The 22,607-nt window shown below is 36.4% G+C and overlaps 6 protein-coding genes and 1 non-coding gene across 7 annotated transcripts; 1 reads left to right on the forward strand and 6 right to left on the reverse strand.

Annotated features, from left to right (window-relative positions):
- Window positions 1-1,277: 1,277 nt before the first annotated feature.
- LOC145623795 (UPF0496 protein 1-like) lies at window positions 1,278-3,000 on the reverse strand. The gene has a single exon (XM_081676667.1). It carries the CDS (start codon window positions 2,773-2,775, stop codon window positions 1,600-1,602), a length of 1,176 nt encoding a protein of 391 aa, XP_081532793.1. The 5' UTR covers window positions 2,776-3,000; the 3' UTR covers window positions 1,278-1,599.
- A 2,662-nt stretch (window positions 3,001-5,662) lies between these two features.
- On the reverse strand, window positions 5,663-7,870 carry LOC145623801 (UPF0496 protein At4g34320-like). The gene has a single exon (XM_081676671.1). It carries the CDS (start codon window positions 7,457-7,459, stop codon window positions 6,260-6,262), a length of 1,200 nt encoding a protein of 399 aa, XP_081532797.1. The 5' UTR covers window positions 7,460-7,870; the 3' UTR covers window positions 5,663-6,259.
- Window positions 7,871-8,002: 132 nt separating this feature from the next.
- Window positions 8,003-8,074, forward strand: TRNAD-GUC (transfer RNA aspartic acid (anticodon GUC)). Its single transcript has one exon. It is a non-coding gene; the product is annotated as a tRNA-Asp (tRNA).
- Window positions 8,075-8,630: 556 nt separating this feature from the next.
- LOC145559465 (geranylgeranyl pyrophosphate synthase, chloroplastic-like) lies at window positions 8,631-10,352 on the reverse strand. Its single transcript, XM_081620893.1, has one exon. It carries the CDS (start codon window positions 9,975-9,977, stop codon window positions 8,802-8,804), a length of 1,176 nt encoding a protein of 391 aa, XP_081477019.1. The 5' UTR covers window positions 9,978-10,352; the 3' UTR covers window positions 8,631-8,801.
- A 3,311-nt stretch (window positions 10,353-13,663) lies between these two features.
- On the reverse strand, window positions 13,664-14,796 carry LOC145623809 (heterodimeric geranylgeranyl pyrophosphate synthase large subunit 1, chloroplastic-like). The gene has a single exon (XM_081676681.1). It carries the CDS (start codon window positions 14,794-14,796, stop codon window positions 13,825-13,827), a length of 972 nt encoding a protein of 323 aa, XP_081532807.1. The 3' UTR covers window positions 13,664-13,824.
- Window positions 14,797-17,164: 2,368 nt separating this feature from the next.
- LOC145623816 (uncharacterized) lies at window positions 17,165-19,257 on the reverse strand. The gene is made up of 2 exons (XM_081676690.1): window positions 17,633-19,257; window positions 17,165-17,550 (listed from the first exon to the last, which is right to left on the reverse strand). The coding sequence occupies exons 1-2, from the start codon at window positions 17,915-17,917 to the stop codon at window positions 17,302-17,304; spliced, it is 534 nt and encodes a 177-aa protein (XP_081532816.1). The 5' UTR covers window positions 17,918-19,257; the 3' UTR covers window positions 17,165-17,301.
- On the reverse strand, window positions 17,930-18,926 carry LOC145637298 (uncharacterized). The gene is made up of 3 exons (XM_081688765.1): window positions 18,867-18,926; window positions 18,607-18,750; window positions 17,930-18,511 (listed from the first exon to the last, which is right to left on the reverse strand). The coding sequence occupies exons 1-3, from the start codon at window positions 18,924-18,926 to the stop codon at window positions 17,930-17,932; spliced, it is 786 nt and encodes a 261-aa protein (XP_081544891.1).
- Window positions 19,258-22,607: the final 3,350 nt, after the last annotated feature.

Raw genomic sequence — 22,607 nt, forward strand, 5'->3', positions numbered from 1 at the left:
TGAGGGCTTATATTGCACAGCACTCTCTTACCGGTTTATGAAGGATACTACCGGCATATCAAGGTTGCTACCGTTATATCCCGTACAACTAGCCCCCCAAGTGAGGACGTTAGTAAAACTAACGTTCTCACTTGCGATGGAACCTTGTGACGCGTTGCATAAGAGACAAAATGAGAAAATATTCGATTTGCCCCCCAAGTGAGCGAATTGCCGATAGGCTTTGCTCAATTTAAAACCGAAAAAATCTACGATTTGCCCCCCAAGAGAGCGAATTGCCAATAGGCTTGCTCAATTTAAAGTCGAAAAAATCTACGATTTGCCCCCCAAGAGAGCGAATTGCCGATAGGCTTGCTCAATTTAAAGCCAAAAAAATCTACGATTTGCCCCCCAAGTGAGTTGCCGATAGGCTTTGCTAAGAATAATGTAGGAATTAAGTGATTAAATTGCGAAACTTACAACAATTTGATGATGAATAATTGAATATCGCCGATTTGATCTTCCTCTAAGTGAAGCCCCTTAGTCGGAATTTCAGAGAGAGTATGAGAGGGACCAGAGAAAATTACAGAAATGATACAAGTAAAAAGGAAGAATAAAGATGTATATCAGCTACAAAATTTACAAAAATGCCATTATTAATAAGGTGTATTGTAGACGGTTGGATCTGATTTAATCAATGGGCCGAATTTATTCTTATATATAAGAAATTTATTTTATAAAGAGGAGTGTTTATATTTTTGGTGGACCGATATAGCATGGCTCATTTTCTTAGAATGTGGGCCGTGATGGGTAAACAACTAGAGCTGCAGTTGTTGTCAGGCCGGCCCAAATTTTCTGGCTTTTTACAAATACAATGGAAACTGCAAATATGGAAAATGGATTATGGAATATTTATCACTCCAAATTTTCCAATTTAACATTCCATGAATTAAAATTTGCTACGCGAACCAAATGAGCACTAATAACAACTTGCCCATGATGTCCAGATTATTAATTTTATCAACATAATACATGACCATAGCTTCAAATTTATGAGAAATAATGTGCAACTTCCAAGCTCATCATCAAATGAAAGAAATAAGATTTCATCAATTTCTCAGCATATAATCCTAATAACTTTTGCAAACTACTGATGACAAAACAAAATAATGTCATGGTAAATGGTAATACTGGTAATAAAAGGGTTTGGCACTACTAAAAAGTTAAATTTCACAATTATCATTATGATACAATGTTGATCATAATCAACATGAAAAATGCATCTTACTGAAGATAAATGATGAAGCAGAACAATAACATATCTCTGATGCCAAAGCTAGATGTAAAACAACAATCATGAAGTTAAGTGTGCTTCCAAATAGTATACATTTTTTTTTTAATGTTGTAAACTTAATTTAGACTATACCACACATCAAATGAAGCTGTCTCCATATCTCACAAGCAGTAGCTGCAAAGCCTGCAAGAAAGATGGCAATGGCCACGAAATCCTACATCTCGAAATTCAGAATCTTTGAAATCACACAACCAACAATCCAACATGGGATCTAAGTCATATAACGATGAACAATAATGTTACAACAAACAGCTGAAACAAGTAGTGATTCAATCTTCATTAGGATGCTTGATGATCCTCTGCAGGATCACTGTCCTAGCTCTTCTTATATCTCGACTATACTTATTTCCATGCTCCCCAAGCTCATCAATTGCCTTCAAAAACTCAGCCTGCTTCTTCTTAATCTCCTCTATCACCACGGAAACAGCCCCCTCTTGAGTTAGCGCGATTTCAGTATGTGCCAACATTGATTCAACCTGAACCATTAACTTATCAACAAGAATCCGTATACTATCCAAGTCCTTAATTGCAATGTAAGTCCCAACTTGCATTGAATTAATCAATTCCCTCTGATTCTTCAATTCATTCTCATACTTCTTCCACAACGAATTCATCCACCTTCCAATCCCTCCCATCGGAGCAGAAGCAGCAGCAGCCAGAGCCGAAACCAACGGAGGGGCCGAAATGGCAGCAGCAACAACAGAACAAATGATCACAGAAATAAAAGAGGCTGCAAATATAATGTTAGACACCTTCCTATAAACCTTCAACGATTTCAATTTCTTATCAAGCTTATGTTTTCGGAGCTGCAATTTCTCAAACATTACAACCTGCTGTTTATAAACAGATTGAAACATACTGAAAAATTCAGTAGTAAAAGGATCACCAGCCTCTTTAAAATTCCTCAATTCCTGCAAAATTTTACTATAATCCCTATTTTGATCACCATTGTTCTCCTCTAATTGAAGCAATGCAACTTGAATAATCAACTGGCGATCACGAACCCTTTTAAGACATTTATCCAGAGCAGTAAAAAAATCAAGGGTTTGAACACTATACTCAAAATAATCTTGAACTAAACCAAACAATTCCTGATTATTCCAAATATCTTTCTTACACTCTAAAATAACCCTAACAACTTCTTGATTCATATCAATTAAACAACCAGCAACTTGTCGCAGAGAATCAAGAGATACAGAATGAACCTCAAATCCACCATCTTCTTCAGCTGAATCATTGCTATTTTTAGCAAGTGAATTGATGATGTTAGTAGTTCGTTCATGGAGGTGAGAATCGAAGACTTGAACATCTGGGTCTAATTGACAAGCCTGTAAATACGAGCTTAATTCACCAGTGTTGTTGAAATTGTTCATCTGGGTATTTGTATTTTCGTCAATTGTAGGTGGGTTTGGATTGTTTGGACCTTTACTGGATTTAGCACCCATTTTAGGGAATTGAAAATTGAGGAAGAACCCTAAAAATGGAGAATTTCTGGGGTTGTGAGATTGAATTTGGGGAATTTGGTAATTTAGGTGTTTATGGAAGTATATAAAGAAAGCATGTATGGGAAGCTTTTGAAACAGAGGCGGAATTAGTGGGTTAAGGAATGGGAAAGTGACGAAGTGAAGAGAGTGTGTGTGAAGAGTCAGAATTTTTTTGACTTTTTTGTTGGACGGAAAATAAAAACTAGAAAATGCTTGACGAGTGAGCTAAGGACTGGGAGACACGATTCCTAAAGGGAAACTTCATATTATGGCTTATTTGGAACTAGGTTAAGTCCCGTGTCATGTTATAATTAAACTTTACAATAAAAATTATAAAGAATGATTTTTATTTATTTATTTATTATTTTTATTTTTGAGGGGAATAAAGAATGGTTGTTAATATAACAATTTATCCAAAAAAAAAATATTTGTGACAAAATAACTTGAATTTTAATTTATACCAAATGCGTAAAGGTTATTGTTTTGAATTTAAAAAAATAATAATTTATTAATAGAAATTTAGAAGCTATTAGGTTTTATATAAGAAAACGAAAATATAAGCTTAGGTTAGTACCCATACATGTCTTCAAAGGGAAAAAAAAATAAAAGGTTAGTACCCGTATACAAACTAATATACATTTGTCCTTATATTTTTGTTGACACACTTTGACCGACATTAAATGAAAATTTAGTTGATTTATATTACTTTAGGATAATTAGTATTCCATAATCAACTTTTTAAAAATGTATTTATAGTGAGTAGTAGCGGTTTTTATTTTAATTTTAATAATCACATTGCATAACGATTAATGTCAAATGATTAATGTTGGAGCTTGGAGGAAAAAATTGATACTCCTTAATATTATAATAATCTCGGACAATGATATATTTAATACCTTATTTTTAATCTATGTTTGTATACTTGTAACTAAAAGATTAATAGTATATAGAATATATGTTAAAAAAAAATATTAATTGAGTATGATTGGATTAGATATGTTGTCAAAATAGAAATAAGTATTATTGTAGCTTATAAAATGGAAGTCATTAAAATTTGGTAAAAAAAAAAAAAAAAAAAGTGCAAAAAAAAGGGAAAATTATTAATGACATCGTGACAAATGTCATCTTAGTCAATTTTAAGCATAAAATGATTATTAGATATTTAAAATAATGGACAAAATAAAGGAGTTTTTTTTTTTTTTTTGGGTTAAAAAATAAGGGAGGAGTTTATATTATCGCATGTAGGTCATGTAATGTTTATCTTGTTTTAACAACTAAATTTTGTTCGAATAAAATAAGTTTAAGAAAAATAAGTTTAGATTAGAGTATTAACGACTTATTAGGTAGGTGATTATAAATAATGTGGAGTAGTATTTTAAACGTTTTTAAGTGTAATTTGGCAAGTAAAGTAACAATTGAATGTGAGATGGTAAAGCAATTTCATTTTTAACTTGTGTTTTTCTTGAAAAATACATTATCCAATACTATTCCGTAGCAACTAAGGGTTTGTTCCGATTTGCTAAATTGAGCTAAACTAAACTGAAATTAAGCTGAAAAGAACAGGCCATAGGTGACGAACTATAGAAATTCACCTAAACTTAATCCAGGTTTGTCACTTGTTTTACCCATTGAATACGGAATTTCATTTGCTTTCTAAAATTGGTTTGAGCTAGTGTGTTTCATCCATGGGATTGTTAGTGACTATATGAGAACTTAGTGACATAGCACTTCACCAAAGATGAGGGTTAATGGTTGAGATGAAGAGGAGGGGCAGGTCAAGCTCACAATAAATTGAGTGTAAACTACAAGATGCATGCTTTTCCAGCTCAAGAAAGTCTTCAGATGCTTTTTTGAATTCATCTTGAGTGTGCCTCTTGAGCATCAAGACCTATTTCTGGTGCATAATTTAGTGTGCCGAGCAGCAGGGAATGCAGAAACTTACAGTTTTACTCACCGTGTTGGCTGTAAGTTTGCAGTTATGCACTCTTTTCACCAACAAATGAAACTTTCAATCAATGTTCCTAGAGTGCATTCAAAAAAATAAAAATAATCATAGTAAAAGTTAATAAAAAGACAGGTGCACCATCGCAATTGATGCTCATGTGGGTTGAGGGGCGAAAAAAATGTGGGATTTTAAGAAGAGTAGAAGACGATAAACCAAGCTTGCACTCGGTCACAACAGCACAGATATACTAAGCCACTGGAACATGACTACTAGCACAAGTGTGTTCAGATGATTTTCTTCCAAGACGAATATGCAAGTATTGTCATGGCGAAGTACAGTGAGGAGCAAATAGGGCATGGGTATCCAGATGATTTTCTTACTGAATGAGTACGCAAATTTTGACATGCAAAATACATTGGAGGGCAAAGAGGTGTAGGGGTGATGAGAAAAGAGAAGGTACAAAGCATTAGAGTAATTGCTCAGTAGATGTAGAAGAGATATAATGAGGAGCAACTGGACATAAATTATATTATTATAATGAGTACCAGAACCAGTGCAGATATCTAAACAATCTATAGCACCAATCTGAACAGCATAATTGTAAATAGAAGAGGAAGGGGTTTTAATAGAAAAGGCTCTCTCTGACATTGAAAGCCATTAGCAAAGTAGCAATACTACATCGATGAGGAGATAAAGCCGCATTGGTAGAGCAGCTACAAGCGCTGCAATGTTTTAGGATGCCGATTTTGTCTTACATTCAGTGAAAGCTAGCTATGTAATTGTATGAGCTAAATCATAAGATGGAGAGCTGTGATCGAAATCTCCAATTATCAACCAAATGTATGAAATAGCAAGTGAACATATTATTAAAACAGAATAATACATGTCCTGTACACAACATCATGGGCAATAATGGGACAAATTAAATTCATGGGCATACAAAAATTCTCATTGTATTCAAATTCACATTATAAATGAAGTTTTGTAGAAGCAATGAATTTGTAAGCATATCAGATATGTACATATATGTTTACTTCAACCACTCAATTCCAGCCGAAAATATTGGTCATGGCACTGGAGTGAGGATGACTATACTTTAACAAAATGCTACAAATACATGACCACAAGGATGGATATTGGATAAAAATAGTAACACAGCCATAGGCATAACAAGAATCAAGATGACATGGCTCCTGCCTGGGTGTTTTACTAACCTGTTGCTACCAGTCCACTGGCATGACCACTCATCCTGCATCTTTTCCCAAATTGAGTATATCAAAACGACTAAGCTGGCAGCCAAATCGATATGCTCTTGAGTAATACATCATATTGCTGCAAAGTAATCTCATTTGCAAGCCAGTCACTATTTAGCACTAATTACTGCCCCTCTTCATCAAGTTTATATAATAGAACCTGAATTCAAGTCCTTAACACCGACCATAGATAGGCAGCGCGAATTTTCCAGAAAAACAATGTTCTTAAGAAGGCAGATTGGGTTAGTCAGATAGGTGCACTAGGATATTTCATAATCCTGTGCAAGATTACAGACCTGGCCAGACTGATTTCTTTACTGTATTTATCTGAATGTGCTGTTATACTATCAATTCCTTCCATAAACACATTCAACTTGTTTCTAATATCATCCATCACCATTGGCAATGTGTCTGCGTCCCTTAAGGCAAAGTCCGCATTGGACAACAACGAATCGATCACAATCTCTAATTTCTGAACCAAAACTCGAATGTTATCCAAGTCTTTAACAGTTAAATAAGTCCCAAGCTGCAACTCAAAGACCAAATCCCTTTCACCCTTCAACTCTCTCTCATACTTCTTCCACAGCGAATTGAACCACTTCCCCACCCCTCCAATCGGGGCAGAAACAGCTGCTGCCAAGGCCGATGCCACAGGAGGAGCAGCAACAGCAGCAGCAACAACAGAACAAATCACAACAGCCACAAAAGCAGCACCAAATATAATGTTGGAAACCTTCCTATAAACCTTAACTGACTTCAACTTCTTATCGAGTTTTCGTTTCCTAATCTGTAATCTCCTCAACATCTGAACCTGCTGAGTATAAACAGACTGAAGAATACCAAAAAACTCCTGCCCAAATGGATCCCCAGCCTCCTTAAAACTCCTCAACTCCAGCAACGTACTCGAAAACTTATCAGAAATCTCACTGCTACCCTGATCAACCCTCATCTCCTCCTCAAACCGCCTCAGAGCAACCTGAACAATTAAATGGCGGTCCCGGGCTCGTTTCAGGCATTGATCAAGTTTAGCAAAGAAATCCAATGTCTGAACACTATACTCAAAATAATCCTCAACTAATGACAGCAATTCTTTATTCTTCCAAACATCCTCTTTACAATCAAGAATAACTTTAACAACTTCATGATTCATATCCATTAAACTTCCAGTGACTTGTGTAATTGAGTCAAAGGAAAGAGAACCGACCTGTTGCTGAAACCCATTACCAGAATTGTCAACAGTTGTTGACAAAGTGTTGATAACAGAAGTAGCATGTTGCTGGAGCTTTGAATCAAAGAGTTTAACATCTGGGTCTTGTTTACAAGCTGCTAAATAAAAGCTTAAATCACTGCTTGTTATTGAATTGGATCCACTACTGCCACTGCTGTTGCCATTGCTTGTTGATGGGGTTGTTGGAGTTTCTGACTTTTTACTAAATACAGAACCCATAAATTATGAACCCTTATAAAAAAATTATTAATAGGGTCCCAAGATTTCAGCTTTATTTTATACCCAATAAAATTTAGCACTGGAATTTACTAGGGGTTCATCAAAATTGGGATCTAAATTTAGTAAAATTTGTGGGGTTGGATCCCCAAATGTAGGTGGAAAATAATTGAAAAACTGGAATATAAGAAGAAATGAAGGATTGAAGGTTGAATTTTGAGGAGAGATTCTTCAAAGGTTGAACATTCAAAGTAGGTGAATATAGTGTGAATATGTGATGTTTCTGGATATGATGCAACTATGAAATATTCAAATGTAAATTGTATAATTAATTAGATAGTTAGGACAAAAAAATGGCAATAATGAAAGATTATCTTCAGTAAGTGGTTGACTGAGATGTGTGGTTGTTTTAGGCTGCTGTTTACTTTGGTTTCCACGAACAATCGGAGAAGATGCTTGTTTATGATTAAAATTGACCAGTAATCCGAAGTTATTATTCGTTTTACTATATAGAAATCTAAATTAATCCATATTATTAACGACAAGGTCGTTGTAGTATAGTGGTAAGTATTCCCGCCTGTCACGCGGGTGACCCGGGTTCGATCCCCGGCAACGGCGTAATTTTTGATTTGCAATTTTTAGTTTATTCTTTTTCTTTTTGGGATGGGGGGCTTACTTATTTTTGTAGAATTGCAGCTGGTTTATTTTGAATTCTGGTTTCAGCTGAACTGTTTTCTGTTTGTTCAATTACCTTGCAATAACTCAATTGTCGATACAATGCGACCTATGGGTTCATATGAGCATGGATTACATGTCTAGAGAAGGGAGAATTGTAATCTACCTATCCAAAAAATGGAATAAATACAATGTACTATACAAGTATACAAAATAAATGGGATTGATAATGCACAACTAGAACAATAATTAGTCCAATGTTAAGCAGACATAGTTCAGCACTTTATTGGTTTGAGCTTAAATGGATCAAACAATTTCGAAATTATCAAGATATCTCACAATTCAATTCAATTTCGAAACTAATTAAAAGGGGAAAATAGAGCAGCATTCCTTTCAAAGACTGCAGTAAAGTTCTAACAGGTAAAACCAGTAACCAAGACTCAGAAGTAAAGAAGATCTGTCATATTAGCCAAAAACACAGCATGCCAAAAACATTCAGGAAGCTCCAAATTATTTTACATTGAGCTAATTCCATACCAAATGTATCCAAAAAATAAGAGTATTATTGTATCCCTCACAAAACCAATTACAATTATAATTAAATCTACTATGCCGCGATTATAAATAACAGCAATTGATAATGTTGTACAATCTATTCCAACAATGACAATCAATTTTGCCTGTAAGCAATATAATCAGCAAGCGCAATCAATGGTTTCGCCTTTTCTTGATCGAATCCAGCTAGCTGTTCTTTAGCCTCTTTGATCAACCTCTCAGCATACTCCCTAGATTTCTCAATTCCCATCAACTTAGGAAATGTCACCTTATCTGCCACCAAATCTTTCCCTGCTGTTTTCCCCAATTCCTCAGACGATTTAGTTACATCCAATATATCATCAACAACCTGAAATAACAACCCAATTCCTCTAGCAAACTTCCTCAATTTCTCCACATCCTCATCACTCCCACCCCCAACAATGGCACCTAAAACAACCGCCCCCTCGAGGAGCTTAGCAGTCTTATGGATGTGAATGAACTCAAGCTGATCCAACCCAACATTGGTTGCACCTTCAGAGTCAATGTCAACCACTTGTCCTGCTACAAGCCCTTCAGCCCCGATAACTCGAGCCAGTTCCCCAACAGCTCGAACAACCTGTCGAGCCGGGACCTTGTCCAATGGGGTTGAGGTAGCAATATGTTCGAATGCAAAAGACAAGAGTGAGTCGCCTGCTAATACAGCAACATCCTCACCAAATACTTTGTGATTAGTTGGTTTTCCCCTGCGAAGGTCGTCGTTGTCCATGCAGGGGAGATCATCATGAATCAAGGACATCGTATGAATCATTTCTACAGCGCATGCTGCAGGCATCGCAGTCGATTCATCGCCGCCTACGAGTTCGCAGGCGGCGATGCAAAGAACAGGGCGAACCCTTTTTCCTCCTGCGAGGAGGGAATATCTCATGGCCTCATGAATTTTTTCTGGGTGCTTTAATGTCACCGCCATATCCAATGCTTTGTGGACAGATTTCGCCTTCTTCACCATATATGCCTCGAAATTAAAAGGGGTTGATGATGATATCTTGTTTTCTGGTGGGTCAATCGCAGTTTCTTGTTTAGTCATGATTGCTGAGATTGAAGACATTTTTGAGGTTTTTCTTGAGGAGAGAGAAAATGGGGTTGAAAAATGACTAAAAGAAGAAGATGATGATAAAGTGTTGGTGCCATTATTATAACATTGATTCTTCAAAGGTGAAAAAATGAAAGATCTAGATCTGGAATTGGAATGGTGAGGAAAACATGTTTGAACCCAATTTCCCAGACTTAGAGTAGTACTACTGCTACTCATTTTTATTGGAATTTTGAGTTTGCTAAACTATGAAGAAATTAAGAAATTGATATTGAAAATGAAAATATATATTATAATTTGTGGGTATATATATATAAATAAAGTTGAACAATCTGGTGATTTGAATCTGTAAGATTGAAATAGATAATTGCTCTGTAATTTTAAAAACAAGTTCAAAGTTTGTAATCAATTGATAAGGAAAGCAATATTTGCAGTTGATTTTGTTGCCATAAATCAAAGGAAATAAAAGTGATAGGTTGAATAAAAGAGGAGATAGATTGAAAGTGGGAAATGGATTGTACCAAAAATTAATTGTACCACCCAAAATACTTTATTTTTCCGAGCTTAATGGCACTTGTTCATTGGAATTTGGCATTGGATAGGATTGTGTGCATCTTTTGCCCACTATTTTCGCTTATCTTATGTGGCATCATTTTTTTTTTCCGTCTTTGAGATGCATAGTATATTCCCTCCATTTCTAAAATAGTTGGCCATAAATCGATACATTTTTATTATACAAAACGATACACTTACGTTATTTTTTTGCCAATTTCGAGCTCAATTCGGATTCTTAAGGGCTAAAATGACCTCTAAACCCTTAAACAAACATATTTTGATACGTAAACCGATAAAAAAATTGAATTAAATTGCAGTTTACAATTTATAATAACTTTTGGGTTGCAAAAATGGCTGCAATTTGCAAATTTTACTTAAGAAAATAAGATAGTGAAAAACAATGATAAGATTTTACATAGAATATAAAGTAATAAGGTGTTCAACATTTGGAAAAAAGAATATTTGCGTTAAAATTAGGTAAATATTTATGTAAATAGGAATAGTTGCATTAGGAGTATGATAATTTTTTTTTTTTGAAAGGAGTAGATAATTATTTTAGTAAATGGGAATAGTTGCATTGAAAGTGGTATGTATATATGAGGGGAAATGTGTAAAAAAAAAATTACTTCCTCCCTCCCTCCCTCCCTCCCTAAATTACATTCCTAATTCTAACATTTATTCCTTGCATAATAAAGAGAAGTAAAAATATAATTTAGGGACAAAAGGAGTACATTAATCAATATTACTCCGTATAAATTGTTTCAAAAAAAATTACTCCATATAAATGAAATGTAACAAATTAAAACATAACGCTTAAAATGACAAACGTATAAATTAGACGAAATGAATGGTCTAGACAATGATATAAACACGTTTTCTTGGCCTATACTGTAGGGGTGTACATAAACTGGCCTGGACCTGAAAACCGACCTGAACCGGACCTGTTGGGACCGGACCTGATCCGGACCTGCAGATTCAGGTCCGGTCCCGGTCCTTGAAATTCTAGGATTCCGGGTTTCAGGTCCGGTCCGGGTAAAACCCGGAAATTTCAGGTCCGGACCTGAAACCGGTAAAACTATTTTTTTTTATTTAATAAGTCTAAATAGGTCCATAAACAGGTCCAAACAGGTCTAAACAGGTCCAATCAGGCCTAAATAGGTCCAAAACAGGTCCAAACAGGTCCATAACAGGTCCAAACAGGTCTAAACAGGTCAGCACTTTCATCTTATTTTAAAAAAATAAAAAAAAAATAATAATCTGGTCTATTCAGGTCCAAACCCGGACCGGACCTGATTTTTCAGGTCTGGACCGGAACCGGACCTGTTGATTCAGGTCCGGTCTCCGGTCCTTAAAAATCAAGGATTCAGGTCCGGTCCGGTTTTGGACCGGTGTATAGCCCTACTATACTGTGTTTTGTACTTTTGTGTGCCAATGTACGAGAATTTATTAGAGTTCCAACGGTTGCTTGCATGTACACGTGTTGAGATTTCTCATGAGTTATAACATCTTTTGGGATAGGGGTGCTAGTGAGCCGAGAGCTACTCCATGTTTGGCATGGTCAAAACTTGGACAAAGAATTTGAATTCGACAAGTTAAGATTATGCTATCTTTGACTCGATTATTAATTAAATAATATAATTAAAACAGATAAATTAAAAAGTAGATCGAACATTTGATAATAAAGCCCCAAGCAGAGCTCGAGCTGGAGTCGAATCAAGCTTATTGAGTCGAGTTGAACTTATGTCTTGGGATTATAAGTTCATTTAAGCTCGAGCCGAGCTAGTGTCAACACTGTCAAGCTCGAGTTGAGCCAAAATTTTCAAACTCAAATAGTTTCGAGCTCAAGAGCCCACGAGTATCAAGCTCAAGGCTCACGAGTATCAAGTTCAAGTCGAGTTTAGAGAGGCTTGTCTCATCTCAGTTCAAAAACACCCTTATTTCAAAATGACATGATAAATACAAAGTATTTTGTATTTTCTCACAGAGTATGATAAAAAAATAAAATTAATATGATTTATACATTAAAAATTAACAAAAAAAATTGTTCTATCAATATATTAAGGGTCTGTTCTCTTACGTTGAAATTCAGTTCAGTTCAGTTCAGCTCAGTTCAGTTCAGTTCAGTTCAGCTCCTAATTTCCTTCTCTTATAAAATATTCATTTCAGTTCAGTTCAGTTCATCAGTTCAGTTCAGTTCAGTTCAGCTGAGTTCAGTCAATGAGAACAGGCGCTAAGTTGTTGATTTTGCCTCCGTTTCATATAATAATACAAACGAATCATAAAGTGACATTTGTCAGGCCCACATTAATTTGTTTGTCTTATAAAAGTAGTATACTGTGATATATTGATGATTGATTGATAACTAATAACTAAATAAGGATTTTTATGGCCCATTTTAAATCACTAAGCTACACTTCCCTTCTTTTTTTGTTTTTTGCTTTTGAAAATTAAACAAATTAAGATATAAAAATATTAAAAATTGGCCTTATTAGAATCATCACAATTTCAAAAACTAACAACAACTATTATGATTTCAAAAACTAACAACAACTATTTTGATTCCAAATATTAGAAAGAAAAACAAAAATGAAAACGAACAAATTTTTAATTTTTTGTTTTATTCCAATATTATCAGGGCCGTCCCAACTATTATGGAGGCCCTGTGCGATTGAGATACATTTGAGCCCCCCCCCCTTTTTTTTAAAAAACAAAGAAATGTATAATAATATTGCATTTTTAAAAAAAATAAATGCTCTGCTATGATTTGTTGCAGAGGTTTAGAATAAAGAAACAAATGTAATTTTTGTAATATTATTGAAGCGATCGAAATATGCTGAAAAGAAAAAAAAAACACAAGTTATAAAAGTTTTTACGGGTTATTGTAAAGAAGAGAGAGAATGGTAATATTTTCTAAAAATGAAATTGAGTCAAGGGACCATTAGTGGGGATAAAAGTATAAAATATTGTTACAATCTTCCAAAATATACGAATGAAATTTTTTTAAGAAAAAGTACATAGCAGGATTCGAACCTTGATCCTACAAGAATCGATACCTCGACATTTACCAGCATTACCACTAAGCCACAACAGTTTCACTATACATTTTTACAACCATTTTGTATATATTGTAAGAATTTGAGGCCCCAAATAATGTTGGGTCCTGCGCGGTTGCGCAGGCCGCACACCCTAAGGGCCGGCCTTGAATATTATGTACGTAACAACTTTTATAGTTGTGCCTAGGGTTAGTTTTATTGCTCATTTAATTTATTTATTTTTTGCTCATTTTTAGATTAATCATTTTCAGATTTTTAAAATGAGCAAAAAAAATTATTGAATGAGCACAAAAATATCAAGTGCAAGGTGCACCCCACACCGATGCATATAATTTTTTTTTTTTTTTTTTTTTTAACTATTATTTACGGAGTAATTAAATAGGAACTCCTAGATATATTTGTCATACATAAGGCAACTTTTCTCCTTGCTTGCACTTTCTATATATACCACATGACATTCAGTTTTGCCTATAAGCAATATAATCAGCAAGAGCAATCAATGGTTTCGCCTTCTCTAAATCAAACCCAACAAGCTGTTCTTTAGCCTCCTTAAGTAACCTCTCAGCATACTCCCTTGATTTCTCAATCCCCATTAACTTAGGGAATGTTATCTTATCTGCCACCAAATCTTTTCCCGCTGTTTTTCCCAATTCCTCAGACGATTTTGTTACATCCAATATATCATCCACAACCTGAAACAACAATCCAATTCTTGTGGCAAACTTCCTCAACTTTTCCACCTCCTCATCGGTTGCACCCCCAGCAATGGCTCCAAGAACAACTGCTCCCTCAAGGAGTTTAGCAGTCTTGTGAATGTGTATAAACTCAAGTTGCTCCAGGCTGACATCGACTGCCCCTTCAGAGTCGATGTCAAGCACCTGTCCCGCCACGAGCCCTTCAGCCCCGATAACCCTTGCCAGTTCCCCGACTGCACGAACAACCTGGCGAGGGGAGACCTGGTCCAGCGGGGTAGCAGTAACCAGGTGCTCAAAGGCGAAGGACAGTAGCGAGTCCCCTGCCAGTACAGCGACTTCCTCACCAAACACTTTGTGGTTGGTGGGTTTCCCCCTGCGAAGGTCGTCGTTGTCCATGCAGGGGAGATCATCATGAATCAAAGACATTGTGTGAATCATCTCCAGAGCGCATGCAGCAGGCATCGCTGTGGATTCATTACCGCCTACAAGCTCACAGGCGGCAATGCAAAGAACAGGGCGAACCCTTTTCCCTCCTGCAAGGAGTGAATATCTCATAGCCTTATAAATTTTTTCAGGGTGCTTTAATTCCACAGCCATATCCAATGCTTTGTGCACCGATTTCACTTTCTCCACCATATACTTCTCGAAATTAAAAGGTTTTGTAGAAGAAATGTTGTTTTCACTTGAGTTAATTGCAGTATTTTGCTTTGTGAGAACTGCAGAGAATGTAGACATTTTTTTATCTGAGTTTGTTTTCTTGAGGAGATAAAAATGAAGTCAAAAAAATGTTGAGAAGACGATAATGATATTGATGTGTGTTGCTGCCATATTTATAGTAATTAGCAACCTGTTAATATTCTTATATTCAAAGGGGAGGAGTAATGGATGATCTGGATGTGGAAATGTGGAATTAGAAGCAAGAACAGAACATGTCTAAAACTAATTTCCTAGACATAGAGTAATAATACAAATCTACAATTACTCATTATTATTCTTGAGATTCTACGAAATTGAAGTTGAAATTGAATATAAAAAATATAATTTGTACATGTGAACCTTACATACACTAAAGTTGATTATATACAAGTATATTTTAAGTTATTGAAGTTGAAATTGATTATATACAAGTATATTTTGATTTTTTTTTTTTACAGGATATTTTAAATTATTGAAGTTGAAATTGACTATTGACGGAATACAAGTATATTTAAATTGTACATGTGAAGTGTACAAAATACAATTATATACGAAGTATGTAGTTGCACAAATTGGTGATTAGGTTCCGTAAGTGCGAAAGAGATAATTGCTCCCTAATTTAAAAACAAGTTTTAAGATTGCAATTAATTGAGCCAGGAAAGCAATATCCCACAAGACGAGAAATTATGAGAGTTCGTAATTTCGTGTTGCAGTGGTTTCATGAGTTGTACTCTTGTATCATTTTATGGTAAATATATTTTTAGAATGTTCGAACACCATTTATAAGAGTAGTATCTAGTTATGTCAAAAAAACTCGGAAAAAATATGTGAACAAATATTTTTAGAATGTTCAAACACCATTCATAAGAGTTCAAAAAAAATAGTAAACATAAATGAGGACAAATAAGTATCCAAACATTTTTAGGGCCACACACTGACACACTATTTATAAGGGTTTGCTTGAACTTTTTAAAAGGTATAAGGAAAAAAAAAAAAAAAAAAAAAAAAAAAAAAAAAAAAAAATTTAAGGAAATTTTAGATTTTAACACCATGCAAATCAATGAAAATTGATATTAACACCACCCAAAAAAAAAGTTTATTTTAACACCACATAAAAAATTGAACATTTGAAGTTACCACCAAAATCTTGCTTCTGTTAACGGAACTGTTACTGGGCCCCACTCCAACGGTCACTTTTTACAATTCTCTTTAAAAGCACGATTAAAGCACGATTCTCTTCATTTCTGTTCTTTTGTGAGCAAATTTGTGGATTACATAGGTTGATCCTGGTATCAATTCATTCAAAAAAGTGATTTCATATCAAGAATTCTAGGGTTTGCTGGGAAAGAGGAAGGAACTGAAGGTGGTAACAGGTATGTTTGTTCAGACATCAAAATCGCACTTTCTCTCCAATGTAATGGCAAATTGAGCTTGTTTGGTATGTATTTATTGCTTAAATTACCTTAGTTTAGCAATTCAGTTATGTATTATGCTGGATTTGGTGGTTGGATTAGCATTGTCGCAGTTAATTGGTCAATTTCGAAAATTAGGGTTTATGTGAAACTGAAATTGGGGCTTTTTATGGTAGACGGGTTTAATTGAAAGTTTTTGTTGAGAATTTGAATTCGTATGTGTACAGAGCAGTAATTGTTATATTCATCTTAAATTGATGCAGATTATGTCTTCTTTGAGCTATTCTCCTTCAAAGGAGAAAAAATGCAATTGTGGAGCGCCAATGGCAAGGCTAACTAGCTGGACTAGGGAGAATCCAGGGAGGAAGTTCAGAGCTTGCAAGTTTTATGATCCAGTCACAGAATCAAGGGGGTGCAAGGTCTTTGAATGGGTTGACCAACCTGATGGGACAGACTGGCAAACAGGGGTTATCAATAACCTCTTGCTGGATAAGAAGCTGCTTAAGGGTGAAGTGAATGAGTTGAAAAGGGAAGTTGATGATATCAGTGGGCAGAGGAGGTGTCTACTTAATTAATGAAGTTGACAATTTGAAGATTAGGTGCAAGGCTTTGAATGGTGAAAGAAAGAGAATGAACAAGGACTGCAAGGCAGGGGGGCTCTTTAGTGCATTGTATGTGGGTGGGCATGACTATCTGTATTAGTTTGTCAATTGGTGTAGTTTTCCTAATGGTTAGGGGTGTTTAGTTGTAATAGAAGTAGGTGTTTGAATTGTTATTTTGTGACTTGTAGTGTTGGGAGCTTTTGTGTAATGAAATTCTAAATAATTTAGTAAATGAATTCCAAGTATTTATAATCATGTGGTTGATGTTCAGTTATGATGGTTTTTGAAAAAAAAATTGAAAGCACATGCATGCAGTAAAATAGGGAATTATTGCCAAATTAGTTAACAGAACATATATATTCATAAAAAGTTGCCAAAAGGTGTTTACTTGAACCTGTCTTAATGGCAATTACAGCCATACAAAATGTACACCATCCTAATATCTCTGGTTGTTCAAATGCTAATGACTAACAAACAAAATGATGACATAAATATGAATTCAAACATAATATTGTTTTCTAGCTATTACATCACTTAGTGAGGTTAACATCCTTGAAATTTTGCAGCTTGGCCCTAGTTATCACACCTGTGTGTGATGGTTGTTGAATTGTTGTTGTTGCAGGCTGACTTGAGGAACACTTAGAAGTTTTGTGTGGATGCTGAGTAGTGGTTGTTGCAGGTTGGCTGGAGGAAGGATTTGCCTTTGACTTAGACTGCTGCTTTGGCTTTGGTTGACTTGAGCTTGGCTTTGGTTGACTTGAGCTTGGCTGACTTGAGCTCTGTTTTAGGGAAATCACAACATAGTCAGCTTACAGGATCAAATTCATAAAGTTACAGAAACACAAGGTTCAAGGTTTATACCTTTTTGGCAGCTCTGAGTTCTTTCTTCTTCCTCTCCTCCACCATCCAAGGAGTGTTGGAGGGTGGTCTCCCTGGTTGCCTTGGCTCCTCATTTGCTGGTGCAGGAGTGTTTTTGCAGGTCTTGGCATAATGACCAAAACCTGCACACTTACTGCATTGTTTCTGCCTCTTTGCTGTCTGTGGTTGTGCAGTTGCAGTAGAACATTCCCCTGGTTCCAGCTTCCTTTTTTTGCTCTTTGGTCTTCCAGGCTGTACCTTAAATGCTGGAGGATGTGGTTCCCTCATACTCACTCTCTCCTAGTGTTTAGGACCAGGCATGGGTTGGATAGGGGGTTCATAAGCCTTCCTGTATGAGTCCATGGTGTAATAAGGGTCCACATATGCCTCTATGTCACCCCTCATGTCCATCATGCATGAATAAGCATGCACACAGGGAATCCCAGTTAGTTCCCAATGATAACAGGTACAATTTTCCTTTTGTAAGTCCACACACTCTTGATCATCCATCAACTGCACTTCAAATGTTTCATCTCTTGATGGTTGCACAACACACTTCCTAGCAACAAATTCTATCCTAGCTAAGACATTCCTCACATAAGGGGTAAGGTTGCTTGTAATTTGTTTAGAATCCTCCCACTTCTCATTGTTCCTATTCATTACATACCTCCTCATCCATTCCATTTGGGTGAGGATAGGCTTATCTCTGGCAGACCTGATGACTGCATTGAAAGTCTCACACATGTTGTTTAACAACATGTTGGACTTGCAGTTAGATGAAAATGCATGTCTTGACCAAGACTGGGGGGGAATGTTCACTAAATACTGATATGCATCCTCTGACAACTCTTTGATAGAGTCCATGGAAAATTTGAAGTTAAACTGACAAATTGCAATAATGTAAACAACTTAAGACAAGCACATTCCCACACATATGCATACAAACATTAAATAAGTATTGGAATGGGATGACTTACTGCAGTTGTTGATCTCGCTGCTGCCCAAAACAATTCTTTGAATATTGACCCAGTGAATTTGAGCTTGAAATTTGCCCAAATGTGCCTTACACAGAATCTTTTTTCAGCTTTTGGTACCATATCAGCCATTGCTTCCAGAAGCCCCTACCATATTCATTCACAATATCAATAACTCATCCTAATTACTTACACAAAGAAAAAAAAAGTACAAATGAAAATGAAAATGAAAATGTGCAAAAAAAAAGGCAAAAAACTGTTACCTTTTGCCTGTCTGACATTATTGTCAACCCTTCTCCTTGATCATGTGTGAACATTGCCATTAGAGACTCTAGGAACCAACCCCAGCTATCTTTATTCTCTGCCTCCACTGTTGCCCAAGCTAGGGGAACAAGTTGTTATTCCCATTCTTAGCTACTGCCACCAATATAATTCCAGGATATGCACCCTTGAGGTGACAACCATCCACCCCAATCATTGGCCTACAACCCTTAGCAAACCCATCTCTCAAAGGCCTTAGACACATGAACATTCTCAAAAACATAGGGGGCTCAGGACTGTCTATACCTTCCACAACCACATTGCACCCAGACCCAGGGTTATACTTCATCACAGACCTCCCATAATCCCACACCCTAGCATATTGCTCCCTTGCTGACCCATATATGATGAGTTTAGCCCTACACCTAGCCATTCATGCTTTAAAGTATGTCACCTCAATACCTAAGTCATTAAGAACCCTGACCCTAATATCCTTAATTCTCCATGCAGAATTACACCTAAACTCCTCTAGATATCTGTCTGCAATGAACTCAGCAGTAATCATCCTATTCTTCTTGACTCTAAGACAACTGTGTTTCAATTTACAGCTTTTAATTTGCCAAGTATCCTGCTTGACCAGTTTTGATGCATACACCTTAAAATGACACTTTACCCCCCCCCCCACATGTACATGTAGGCATTCTACAAGTATAACTATTGAACTCACAGTCACATCTATACCTACACTGCACTGTAATCCTCTTAGAGTCATTATGCAAGAAATAAAACTTATACCTCTCTTGAATGGCATGCAGTCCCAATACCCTTCTCAATATTGCAGCATTCTTGAACTTCTGCCTCACCTGCAGCTGGATGGGCTTCTGGAAGTCCACATCTTCATTAAACCATGGAGCAGTATCCTCCTCTGAATCAGATCCACACAAGCTTCTTGAACTCTCTGAATCACCTTCATCACCCTCTGGATTGACCCTAATTGTTCCTATATCCAGGTCATCTTTCAGATCTGACCTCTTATCTTTCACAACACCCTCATCTATGCCATTTCCCTGCAGTTTCCTCCTCAAATTCTTGTTAACCTTCTCTAAGATGTCCTTAGACCCTTCAATAAACCATTCTTCATCCCCTTCATCAAATTCTTCTTCACCTGGTTCCCAATCTAGGTCTTCATCACTCAAATCTGAGCTAGAGTAATCAGATTTATTGCCACCATCATCATCCTCTTCAAACACCAATGCTTTAGCCTTTGCTGAGGCTTTACCTTTGAGCTTACTCTTCTGTTTTGAACTACCAGACACTCCAGCTTCTGCAACCTTCCCCTTCAGTTTCTCCCTTGGTGGACTTTCCTCCCTTTCAGTCTCAGTCTTCTTAAATCTAGGGCTTCTCCTAATACTGACAATTGAAGTACTTTGACCCTTCTTCCCTTTTTTAGTAACCTTATCCTTTGGCTGGGGATTGGGTTGGGCCTTAGTTGTGGGCTTCAAGTTAGGTTGTGCTGTCACAAAGACTTCTACATAACCCTCTACATTTCTAGTCTCTAAAAGGCCCCTCACTTCATCACTGTTGACTAGTTCCCTTCTACCAGTGTTAAAAGTTTTCCCCTTCTGCCTATACCAACAATTGAAATAGACAGGCACCTCCATATCACCATTAACAAATCCATGAATTGCAGCTGACCTAATCTCCTGTACATCCAACTTAGACACTAGGACTTTTCTTCTCCAATAACACCACCCCCCACACCAACAAAGCAGCTGTCTATCTTTGCTAACTCTTTTAGGGACAAATGCACCCCCCACCCTTAGACAGATGTCAACCATATCTTCATTATCACCCATTATCTACCCACCAATAACACAGATACAATAGTATTATTACTTTATTATAAGACATATAATATCAACACTTTATTAATCAACTACAGTAATTGAATATTTAACTTCAAATATACAAATAAACAAATAATCCAGTCTAACATGCATCAATAAACAAATCACACATATACAGTCTTCAATAAGTTCATTCACATAAACCCCAATTAATTAGTGTCAAATTTCAACCTAAACCACCAATTAACCTAATTCGCAGTCAATTTCAAAATAATCCCTTTTTCTAGGGTTCTCAGTTTCAGTTGCCAAAGTAACCCCAATTAAGCATAAAATTGCAAAATTGACATCAACCATTCACCAATAATAGACGAAATTGTTGTAAAAAGATAAAAAAGATACCGTCTTTGGAATCTTTCACCTTTAATTGTCAGATTGCCAGCAATTTTCGCCCTTTTTTTGAAGATGGATGACGAAATCCTCGAACGCTTTTCTTCTGCTAATGACAGCTCCCTTGTACTTTCCTATCCCCAACCACACAAATTTTAAGCAATTGAATGCCCTAGATGAAGATATTACTTTGAGTAGATGAAAATTCAGAGTGAATTCAATGAAGATGGTTGGAAGTAATCAATGAAGAGGAAGAATCGTGTTTACTAACTGTGAAATTTGGAGGCAAACCTAAAACATGGGACCCACGTCACTTTTCCGTCACAGAAACCGTTATCTGGTGGTAACTTCAAATTTTCAATTTTTTATGTGGTGTTAAATTAAACTTTTTTTTTGGGTGGTGTTAATATCAATTTTCATTGATTTGCATGGTGTTAAAATCTAAAATTTCCAATGTTTACCCAAATAAATATAAATTGTATTTTCTCACCCATTAAAAAATTGGAAAAATGGAAACTAATAATCCCACCTTTGTCATTTTCGCTCAAAACAATCCCACCTTTTCGAAATCTGGAAACAATCCCATCTTTAACCCCCATCTGCTCAAAACAAGCTTTTTACCGGTTTGTGAAATTGGTAACCTGTTTCAAAAGGTGACTCGCCACATGTCACCGTCTGATTGGTGTTTTTTTTATTAATTTAAAAAACAAATAAAGAAATTTAAAAAAAAAAAAAAAATCCCTCTTTCCCCTTTCCTCCCCTGCCACAGCCCTCGTCCCTTCGCCGGCCTAGCCACCGCCGGGCCCAACCACCATCACTTACCGGAGCAAATTAAACCCACTTAAGTGTACTATGTGTTAGTCTCCATTAAAGTGGCAAGTAAGCTTTCTCAATCTTCCACATTTAAATGTCTTAATAAGGTTCGTTTTGGGTTAGAGGTGGGATGTGAGATTGTGGGGGTGGGAGTTCAAGTTGCGTGGTGTTTCATAGGATGCTGGGTGAAAAAGGGGTTAGCGTTTTGCGTGGGTTGGATGGGATTTGCCGATTTGGTGGCCTGGGTTATGGTTGGGACTTGGGAGGTCGTGGTGGAGGTTAGGCGAGTGAGGTGGGTGGTCGGATTTTTGGGTGGGGGTTATGGGGTTTCGGGGTTGGGTAGGAGGTTGGGTGGGGGGCTGCTGGACCAGGCGGGATTGGGTGGGGGTTCTTCTAGCGAGTTTGGGTTAGGTGGTGGTGTATGTGGTGGTGTTGATGAGGTGTTAGTTATGGAGGGGGTGGTGATAATGGTGGAGCTGCCATTAAAGAGGTTAGAGAGGAAAGCTTAAGGAAAAAACAACCGGTTAACACAGGTTATGGGTAAAAAGGCTTGTTTTGAGCAGATGGGGGTTAAAGGTGGGATTGTTTCCAGATTTCGAAAAGGTGGGATTGTTTTGAGCGAAAATGGCAAAGGTGGGATTATTAGTTTCCATTTTTCCTAAAAAATTTAACCCTTTATTATATCATTCTTTGAAC

This window comes from Chenopodium album, chromosome 1, assembly GCF_948465745.1.
Source record: "Chenopodium album chromosome 1, dcCheAlbu1.1, whole genome shotgun sequence".
NCBI lineage: Eukaryota > Viridiplantae > Streptophyta > Magnoliopsida > Caryophyllales > Amaranthaceae > Chenopodium > Chenopodium album.